The sequence below is a fragment of the Paralichthys olivaceus genome, chromosome 2 (assembly GCF_024713975.1).
Source record: "Paralichthys olivaceus isolate ysfri-2021 chromosome 2, ASM2471397v2, whole genome shotgun sequence".
NCBI classification, from domain to species: Eukaryota; Metazoa; Chordata; class Actinopteri; order Pleuronectiformes; family Paralichthyidae; genus Paralichthys; species Paralichthys olivaceus.
The window spans coordinates 17,599,503-17,610,417 of record NC_091094.1 but is presented as its reverse complement, the minus strand read 5'-3'; the positions used below and the strand labels follow the sequence as shown (position 1 = coordinate 17,610,417).

Below are 10,915 nucleotides of genomic sequence, written 5' to 3'. Positions count from 1 at the left end.
GCGACTCTCAGGCCTGCTCACTGTATACATAAGCAACACGTGTACAGAGAGCAGACTGTTCTCTGACTAGGTGACTTGATTATTTTAAAACAGATATTTTAAGTTAGAAAACTGTCATAGTGCTGCTTTCACAAAAGAATAATTTACCTGTAGTTCATCGGTACTACTAACACCCAAACTCAACACTCCACAACCTGTGTTTTTTTCTTCTAAACGTCTTGTCATTAGTTGTGGTAAGGATTGGTTAACACATCTACAAATTTCCTGCTGGGGAATATCCCTGTGAGGTGAGGCAATGGGTGTGCTAAGCTTTTTTCTTATTAAACTGATAGAAAGTGCCAACCAAGTGTTACCAACATATCAGTTACTCAAGCTGAGTCATCTTTTCCTGTTTTGGCTTCACATCAGCTGTTAAAAGCTTTTGTTTCCAGTTGTCGTGTGCTGGTTTGCAAGTAGAAGTTGAAGAAAGGAGAAGAAAACACATTCACACAGTGTGACTTTGCCCTGTTTAATTGTCCAGCAACTCAAATATAAAATATTCCTGAAAACATTTTCAAGTTCCTCCTCTTTCTTCTACTCTGCGTTACAGCTTCTGTTGTAAATTTGTCACTGGCAACTGAATGAAAGTGATGAATATATATATTCGCTGATATTTCATTTGAACCTTTATTCATCAGAGCAAATGGCAACATGCAGTTCCTGACAAGTGAACGCGGCAGATCGGAGGTGCAATATAACCTTCAGTGGGTTTCTGAACAGCATCATTACAAATGAACTGGCTCAGTGGAACAGTGAGAGAACCATTAACCTGCTACTGAACATGAAAGAATAAACTATTTCTCCCATTTATCACACTACACCAAATGTGAAATACAAAAATGATACACTTAACCTGCTTGGCACTGTTGAGAACCTGAAACAGGGAGAAAGTTAAATCTTCAAAAATGAAAGAAATAGCAACAATCCTACATGGCCTCACATAATTCGCAATTCCAATGCAGGAGGTGAATTCATTAAGAGAGGTCCTTGTCATCCTCCTTGTGCACCTGCGTGTTAACTGTTCCTCGTGATTCATAGACATCTTCAGGAGTTTGGCCAAACACGGCCCCGGTCCGCTTGAGGAGGTAGACTCCGGCGTGTAAACCCCCAACATTGACCCAAACAGTGTGCAGCTTCCTCCACAGTCCTCCCATCCTGGAAATAGCCTGCGGACAACATAAATCTTGTGAGGGCAAACTAACAAATGAGACATTTGTTTTACGCAAAGCAAGATTTCCGCTAAGACAAGATGCAATGACCGAGTTAGTTAAATGTGCATCACTAACACTGCAGAGGGATTATATAGAGATAAATTGATTCCTCATGTGAGCTTTTAAAGTTGTTTAAAGTTGGTGGAGAGCTGCATAAACAGCTTAAGGATTGTAGTAATAAACAAAGAACTCAATCTTAATACCAATTATTTAACTTAGAACAAATTTGGAAACGCTTAGACACCAGAAATGACAATACAATGTCAATGAGTGAGTCAGAGTGACACTTCGGTGAACCATGACCTCACTGTGACGTTGAGAATTTTGGGAATGACTGAAATTCCAAAAAGCATGGGAAGAATACATTTTTTTAGGTATCCAGCCACTCTAGTTTCAATAAATACAAGTTTTGTACTACATTATTGTTATTATTATTATTATGAATATTGTAAAAGCTATACTGTGGTCAAAATGCCCAATACAACTTTCATTTACATGCTACAAAAAATTGAAAGGTGCACTGTTTGTAGTATGATGTCAAAATGATCAACAGATGATTTTCACTGTCTATTTTGATCTAGAGCAGCAGCTTGTAGAGAAAATAGACGAAACACCCAGTCTCTAGATGCAACATCACACAACATGGTCTGTATCTGCTGCACTTATAAGGTTAGTGTATTCTCAGGAAGCTTGTCCAGGTCTAATGACTGTTATAATAAAGGATGTAACACATTTACATCTGTTAAGATTACACAATCAATGATGTCTTGGAACAATAAAAGCAAAACTTCTGCATTTAAAAATCTTATTTTAGAATTATTTCTATGGCTACAAGTTGAATATTTGTACACAAAGTACTCTATTTAGTTTAATCGTGACAAATCTCAGGTGCGGACAAAGCAGAATCATTGACTTTAATTGGTGGTGACACAAACAGGTCTATCTACTTGTTCCTGCCCCACTGTAAAATAATTTAAATTTTGCACCACAATCACAGTACCTGATAATACTACTTTAGCAATGGTACAAATATTTAAAGCGGCACCTTTCGTTTTTTCTATATGACAAATTCAACAGGTGCATGTTGCTATAAAAACGGCAGGTTTCTGCAACAATGTCATTGTGTTTACTGCTGCACCCTCATACACGTCTGTGTAGTCTCTTTATGCCCCATTTGCTACATAAGTGCCATTTGACGGTTGGTGGATAAGATGCATCACAAGTTAGTAGGTAGGTGCGATCGCATAACAAGACAGAACATGCTTACATTTGAATAAATGAACAGTGAGCATTCAAATTTAGGACTGGAATGACACATTACATTTCCATGTAAGATCTTGAAGATAATCTGTAGCATTTTCCCAGAATCCATCTGCTAGAGGATCAGAATTACCTTGGAAAAGCATTTCTTGTCCTGTGTCAACAGGACAGCCTTGCCTGAGCCAGGTCGGCACACGCGAGCCATTTCTCTCAAACAGGAAGGGTACAGGTCCCAGTTCTTCTTTCTAGAGCCCATTCTTCAAGAAAACAGAGGAGTGATTTAGCTTCATGATCAATGTTCTTTACTTTACATTGTACCAGAGTCTTAATCATATCAACTTTTAAGAGCAGAATGAAAGAAAAATCCACAGTTAAGTGTTCATCATTCATCGTACATCAAAGCACTGTGGTTATACAGGACATTTTGGAATGTTTAATTATTCAAAACAAAGATTTCTCCAGTGTAATTTCTACATATTAATCAAGCATGTATCGTAAACCACTGCAATGTTACCTCTTCCCAAATGGCATGTCGGTGATGATGATGTCAACAGAGCCGGTCCTTATGGGTAAATTGCACAAATCCCACTGCACCGTGTCAATGGGCAGTCCAGATACACTGTTTGAAAAAAGATCACAACTCATTATGATTATCATCAGTTGTAAGTTAAGTTGTAAATTAAAACCAAAAAATCTCAAGGGATTCATTCTCACCTGCCCTTGTCTGCCCTCCTTCTCTGGATGTGACATATATTATTGACTGTGCGGTTTACCGCCATGTCATTATTGTCACCAGCGACGTAGAATGAACTGGTGAATTCGATGGCCCCCTGGAGAAGGAGAGCATTATAAAATGTGTGGATTGCTGTTTTTAAAAAAATTTTAAAACCCTCCTCAAGTTTGCTCAAGACCATCAAGGAATACATTTGCTTCTTCAAATCAACCAGAAAATCAAGTCTTATGATGTCCAGAAATCTAAGTATTTAGGTTTATGCACTCGTAGCAATATAGAAAGATATAAAACGTAAATCAGATGTGACCTAATGTGTGTTGAGTCTCGACAGGTTGGGCCTGGCTCTGAAATGTCTTATGTAAATATATTCATGTGTGGTTACGTTGGCTGGGCTATCTGTTTGATTTCTTCTTTTTGCATCCAGAGCTGCACTTGCTGATTATTTGCTATTTAACTCTGAAGCGTGTCGTTCACTGATGAAGTGAATCAGATGAGCTTCGTCATGAAACTTCATCCACTGTGTTGCAGTTGTACACTTTGGTGAAGGGTAATGATGGAGATTTTGAGGTGTTAAAGCCATAACACAGTATAAATACATGGTCATGAAAGAGGGCTGTAACATATACAAAACTCACACATCCACTAGAATACTCTGGTCACATTCAGGACTTAAAGTCACGTCTCACCTCCAGTGGTATCGCTCCAGTCCCACACATTGGATCAAGTATCACATCGGATGCCTGAGGTTTACACAGCCTGATAATAGAGACAAAGTATGAATACAGCACCAATGCAATACATTTTATACTCATACATTGTGTTTAAAAGACTTGGTTAAGCATGAATCATTCTGAGTACTTTCCCCTGTGGATTCACACAGTTCAGTTTTGCCCACTCCATACTTCAGGAGTGATTTTACATTGATTAAAGGGTAAATTGTTTGTATTTATATATCTCTTTTCTAGTCTTGATCACTCAAAGTGCTTTACAGTGCACTTTTACATTCACACACACATTCACACAATGCATCTATGTGCAGCACTTTTCTCTATGAGAAGAGACAATATAGGGTTCAGTATCTTGCCCAAGGACACTTCAGCCTTCAGAATGGGAAAGACTTGGATCAAACCGCCGACCTGCTGGTTAGACGACGACTGCTCTAACCCCTGAGCCACAGCCGCCCTTAAATCAACTCCTAACCACTTAATAACCTTTACTGCAAAGTGAGTTAGACACATTCAACGCCAGCAGAAATAGTTCTGTACAGAACACGACTCTCATAAACACTTGGTGGTTAAAGTTTCTGCCCTACAGCAATTTACATGACACCATACTGAACTTCCACCACCAGTATCTGTATCTGTTGTTACCTACATACATTACATTACTGTGTCAGTCACCTCATCAAAACAGACAATTAACATTACAACAATTAAAGCCTCTAAATGTGAAATGCTTGAGTTGTATCCAAGTCACATTTGTAGTGTTACTCTTAGTTCTGTATAACATTGTTAGGATTTGCATTTTCTTACTCAGCTCTTACCTCTAACCCTCCCAAACAAATGAGGTTCAAAAGAAATAGATGTAAAATATCCATGCAAATGAATATGAACCAAACCACAACAAGTAACAGAACTCAAATCATCAGATGTCGAATGACCAACAACCTTTAATTAACAGAAAAATACCAAGAGTGGATTCTAGAGGAGAGAAACCGGAGTAAAAATAAATATATCAACCTGTCACATACTCGTCATTGATTAGCTCAGCTTAGTGGAAAATGTATGCAGTAAGTGGAGCATCTGTCTCCTTTGTTATGCTTTTAAATAAACACTAAGGTGTGACAGAAAAAAATGTTTCTTGGCGAGTGTGAAGATATTGGATATGCCTGTATTCAGTCAGGACAGGTATGTCTGCCTCTCTGTTAATGTGGTCATGTTTTCTTTCTTAGTATCTAGAGTGCATCACAGGCAACAACAATGGACAACAGTGTGCATCATCACCAGCCTCAGGATTCGATTACGATTCAGCAGTCAACGAATCCTGATGCATCTTGATGCATTTCACTGGATCACATCCACAATTTTCTATATTACTGCACATGGCTGCTTTTTCATCACTTAATAAAATCAGACAAATATTAACTCTGTTTTTATTTCGAAAGTGCTTTAAAACTTATTATAGATTGTTACTGTTAATACAGTCAACAAGTGACTCTGCTCCTCTAATGTTCTCCAATCATCACACTTAGAACTGATCTTGATAAAAACCGGCTGAATTAATAATGTTCCTGGATAAACAGGCCTTCGCTTAAGTTGAAGAAGTGAAAACACTGTGTTACGTCATAATCTCAGAAAGAACGTCTGTCTGCAGGAGTGTGTGTGTGTGTGCTCGTCTCTGTCCCTCTTCATACATACACTGATAATCACATTATGTCTCTGGATAGTTCTCCTCACTTTAACACTGATGACCTGACTGTGCATGTCATGTTACTTCTCATGTCGTGTAGCAGGTTTAAACATGTGTCTCATAAACACTGGAGTGAATCAAACAAACACAAAGTAAACATCAGTCATGTGTCCTAATATAAACTTCTGATCAGTGATGTTGTTTTAGCGTGAGCGTGGGAATGAGGAGGAAGCAGACTCAGACAGAGACTCTGACATATACAGGATGACTAGACCTCTAAAAATTGAGAAATTTCCAAACCTCTACCTACAGATATACACATTTAACATGAAAAGATTTACATATCTTTTCATTCACTCTGCAATTTGACTAAAGTTGTTTTGTGATGCAAATGATGGCTCACCAAGTTCTTTCTAGCAAATTCACAGTGTGCCCTCTCACGCCCCTGCTACACCTCCCATCTGGACTTATGCAAAGTTATATGGAAACAAGCTACTGCTTTTTCAAAGGCTTCAAAGGTTTTTATTTGTCATCTGCACAACAGATACAGCGTACATGTTGGCAATGAAAATCTTAAATCCCAGGCACCTCAAGCAACTCAACATGCAATAGTGTCAGAAAATAAGAGTAACTAAAAATACAAATACCAATTAGTACTATTGCAAATAAAACAATAAAGTACACACAGCAGATACTGTGTGTGTTCGAGACCCATTTCCTTTGTGACAGTCAAGTCTATATTCTCTTATCTTATCTATTTGTATCTACGTGGGAGCTCACTTCTGTTCTTCTGCTGTTGAAGCTCAACAGTATATCTAGCTGCTTTCAGACATGGTCTGAACTCCAGATAATCTCCTGAAATTATGCTGAGGGGCTGTATGTCACAATGCAAAATATCTGAGTTGCTGCAGATATTCACTGGAGTTTCTCCTGTCAGCCCCCAGTAAAAATTCTGGATAATGTCCAAATGAGCCCTTGTGAGAACACAGCAGAAGATGATCTGGATGATTCCCCACAAGCATGTTGGCAAGGCAGGACACCGATGTAGATGTCAACTTGGAAAGACAATGACATTGGCGAGGTTTTGGTAATAAGGCTGTAAGTGGTGTTAACGACAACATGTGATCTCTGCAGCTGAATTTATATGTTACTTCCTGCCTGCTGTGCAACCTCTTGCCTGAAGCTCCTGAGATTTCTGTGTTGTTGTGAGTGTGTCAGAGTGTGTGTCAAAGTGGAAGTCTGTACCCCATTGTGCAGACATTCTGGAGTTCATGTCCGAAAACAACTTATGATCAGATGGACAATTACTATTTTTGACTTACATAGTCTGTCCCATTAATTACTTAGACTTTGGTGGCCCGTCATGGTCTAATTTGTCCCACCACAGTTTTATATTGAACCAATTTCTTTATACAAACTTATAATAACATACAAGGTCACTTTTTTGTGCCACTGTAGAACTGCGTGCATCACTCTCTCCCTCCTGCTCTCTGCAGGCAGCACCAGGAGAAATCTCAATTCAACACTGTGACGTCAACAGGATTGTTAAAAAGAATTACCTGAGCATGCCATAGCATAACGTTGATCTCAGTGTAGTGGGTCCAAAGTGACTGATGTTTCTTCTGTGAAGACTCTCTTCTGTGAGAGCAATGCCAATCACCATCTCTTCTTTGTGTATGTTCAGTAAAACCTAAAGGACAGGAGCAAAGACTATAAGATTAGAAATCAGGTAACACACATTTTCATATTTAATAAAGTGAAAATTAAAAAGAACAAATAATGGTTAACTGATTGGATTTGTGTAAATGATTACAGTACTTTTTCAATAACCACTCATTTTAATTGAATACATCTTTTGAACTTGGGTTTAAAGTTTGGATGCTCCCATTAATCTCCACCCTTTTTCAATTTGTCTGCACAAATTCGCAAAAACTACAGAACAGATTTTCATGAAACTTTGTAGAAAGAAACTTGGCCAGGAAAGAACTGATTGCATTTTTTATGGATCTGAACAAATCAGGTGTTGTTCTTCTTTCTCCTTTAACATTGCGATAGAGTGTTTTAATTAAGTGTGTTTGACTAATTTCCCAGGGAATAATTCATGGATCTTGATGAAAAAAGGCATACATTCTATTTGGTGCACTTTGGTTTAAGTTAAAGGAACTGTTGATAATATTCTTATCTATTGTTTTAAGTTAATTGTAACATAGAAGCATGACACAAATGTATACAGGGTAATTTACTAACTACTCTAACATGTTTCTAAACATACATCTTAAAATCAGCAAACCTAGATCGGAAATAAAACTTTACATACAAACTTTGTGGTCAACATCATCTAACAACTTTTTCCATCATGTTACATAATGAGAACAGCTCCTCTCGGAAAATGTTACAGGGCAGGGTTGTTATCTTATCCCTCCTTAAACTAAATATTAGTTTGTCCTCTACAAAGTTTATCTGAGCATGTTCAGTTTTTTTTGGCCAGTGTGATGGTTTTCACTCTGCGTCAGTTCCGTCTGAACAAGCATTCCTACCTACCTCTATGTCAAACTTTGTCATGTCTGCTTTCCACTGGAAGAATTCTTGCACGGCCCCACCAAAGTCTCTGGCTGCCTCGTTAGAGGAGAAGCTGTGTTTGTCACCTGCCCTGTTGCACGTCACACGAAACTTGATGATTTTTGCCCTGGGTGTTCCCTCCTCCTCAGGAGAGGACTCTGTCTCCGTTTGGCCGTCAGTAGCTGACACGTGATCCTCGGGGAGCTCTTGCTGCTCATTGTCAGCCGCGGTTGCAGCACTGGCTTCACTGTTGGGTTTTACCTTGGCTGCACTGCCTCCTTTTCGATGGCCTTTCTTCTTTTTTAAGGCTCCGTTGAGTTTCCAGACCTTCAGGGCATTATTCCAGGGCAGTTTGGACGCAAGCTGCTGCAGCTCTTCCAATGTATCCTCCTGTAGTTAAAAAAACACTGTTTGCTACCCTGACATTAACACAGTTTATATCAGAACAAACAGTGTAAAGCCGGCTGTGAGTTACCTTTGATTCCTTAAACTGGTAGTGGTCATATTCCTCAACCACAACAAACAGGTTGTCCACAGACTTCAAGAGATGAACCTACAGTGTAGAAATGAATAAATGAAAAAGTGTTGTGCGTTCAAACGTGTATTACACGACAAAACAAAAGTCAGAGTTTCTGTATATTACATATAATGATTTCACAGCTGTTCCTGGTCTCTCTCTCTCTCTCTCCCTCCCCACTCCTTTCTCTCCTCTCATCCAAACAGGTCGAGGCAGATGGCCGCCCACACTCTCTAAGGTCTGTTTTGATAGAGGTTACGTTTTGTTATCTTTACTGTCCCTGTTGTACTTTGTAGGACAAACAGCAGTTACCACAGTAACCACAGACTCACAAACCTCTAGCTCAACACGAGAGATGGACAACGAATACAATATAAAAGAGAAAAAACATAAACACATGTGTGAAAGATGCTCTTATTGAATTAAAATCACAATAAACCGATTAAAAGGCCACTGAACTACATGATTTACCATCAAGTCTTCTGTGGTTGTGGTTCAATAAAACACTAAGACAAACCTGGTGGGACTGAGTCTCAGCTGGTGTTCACTCTCTTCTCACCTGGTACAACTTGTCGGTTGTTATTGGAAAGTACACACGACCACGGTCTTTGCTGATTCTTGCCTCCACCCCAATTTTCTCCTCGATCTCCTCTGCGGCAGTGTGTTCGAACCCCGTGGGCACCGTCGCCCCGATGGTGACAGTGATGATGTCCTCAGTGATGGCGTCAGTCTCAGTGGAGGAGGAGGGTGGAGGTGCCTGCTCTGCTGCTCCATCTCCCGGTGTGGACATGTTGAATCCGTATCCTCACAGCCTCGCCTGGGTTGTGTGTGTGTGTGTGTGTGTTTGACAGCTGCAGATGAATGAGAGACACATTCAAACTGTCAGTGCTTCACATTTCAAACACACACAGAGGAAGCCATTAGAAAATCACGTTGTCATGAGTTAGCATGACGCACTGTTCCTCTCAACACTGTGAATAAACAAGTATTGTGTCAGTGCTGGACAAGCAGCATCACCGGGGAACTCGGCAGGCTAACGTTAGCTTACAGGAGCTATAAAGTTGGTAGCACAGAAAGAAGAGAAAACGGTGAAGTCAGACGATGACGCGGTGTTTTTATGAACCCACCGCCTCACGGTGACGTGTGTTGAAGTAATGAGTTCAGCGGCTGAGCTGCGGGAGCGGAAAATAACCTTACAACCAGTTTAATGTGGCCGACGTGCTAACTGGAGTCACACCAACCTGTCAAACACGAGGTGACAACACGCTACTTCCGGACACAACAGCGACACTTCCGGCCCACATCCCTTCACAATAAAAGCAGCATCACCAAAACATTTGAGAAGACTTATTTACACAAAGATTTGGCACTGCAGTATTATAAAGCTGGATTATCAACCCGGTAAAGGATGAATTGGGGGTCTCTATAATTTGATGAATTAAGAAGTTTTTACAACCCATGTCATTATCTACACACACTCCACCATCTCTCTCCACATTGCATGTCTATGAGCCCTTTGTGTGTGTGTGGTTGTGTTTCGGGGTTAAAATGCATGTAAAAAAATGAGTGAAAAAAGAATTTCCCCTTGAGGGATTAATAAAGTATCTCTCAATAAAGTATCTCTTATCAGGCCCTGTGTCAATTCTTGTTTCCATAGTAGACCGATGTGGAGCCACTTTAGGCACCGCTGGCCTTCTTCTGCCACAGATACATGGAGGTGAGCCTGAAGTGGCCTACATGTACAATAGCAAAAATGTACCAAAATCCAATGTAATGCGGTGAGATTTTGGAAGGCTCCTGTTTGGTTCGTTCTCAGTTGACATGTGCCATTGCTCTGGTTTGCTTTTGGCCCAGATCTGGCAAACAGAAGCAGACCGCCCAAGTGCCATCAGTCCACCAGCACAATGTGACCAGAATAAAAGTGCTGGGTGTGAGCCACAGCAATTTTTCTATGTGGGAATTAGTTACGCTTACACTGAGCCCGTTTGTTGTGATTTTGTGTTTCATCAAACTGCCTCCAGTATAAAGCAGGGCCAACATGCAGAGATAAACACAGTCTTTAACCAGATATGTTGTTGTAGACTGATCCTGAACCTGATAAAAAAATACATTTACATGAGAGAATATTTGGGGAACCTGCTGCTTCTGTCTAATGTCACATTTTGTTAAGTTACACTTGCTCCTTGT

The 10,915-nt window shown here is 39.9% G+C and overlaps 1 protein-coding gene across 2 annotated transcripts; it reads right to left on the bottom strand.

Moving 5' to 3' along the window:
• Window positions 1-494: 494 nt before the first annotated feature.
• On the bottom strand, window positions 495-10,014 carry thumpd3 (THUMP domain containing 3). Of its 2 annotated transcripts, none has more exons than XM_020086296.2 (10): window positions 9,856-10,014; window positions 9,288-9,579; window positions 8,687-8,764; window positions 8,194-8,601; window positions 7,212-7,342; window positions 3,930-3,999; window positions 3,225-3,340; window positions 3,025-3,129; window positions 2,644-2,767; window positions 495-1,205 (listed from the first exon to the last, which is right to left on the bottom strand). In XM_020086296.2, the coding sequence occupies exons 2-10, from the start codon at window positions 9,516-9,518 to the stop codon at window positions 1,014-1,016; spliced, it is 1,455 nt and encodes a 484-aa protein (XP_019941855.2). In that variant the 5' UTR covers window positions 9,519-9,579; window positions 9,856-10,014; the 3' UTR covers window positions 495-1,013. The 2 variants fall into 2 exon arrangements, with proteins under 2 accessions (XP_019941855.2, XP_019941856.2); XM_020086297.2 differs by having other exon boundaries at window positions 9,970-10,014.
• Window positions 10,015-10,915: the final 901 nt, after the last annotated feature.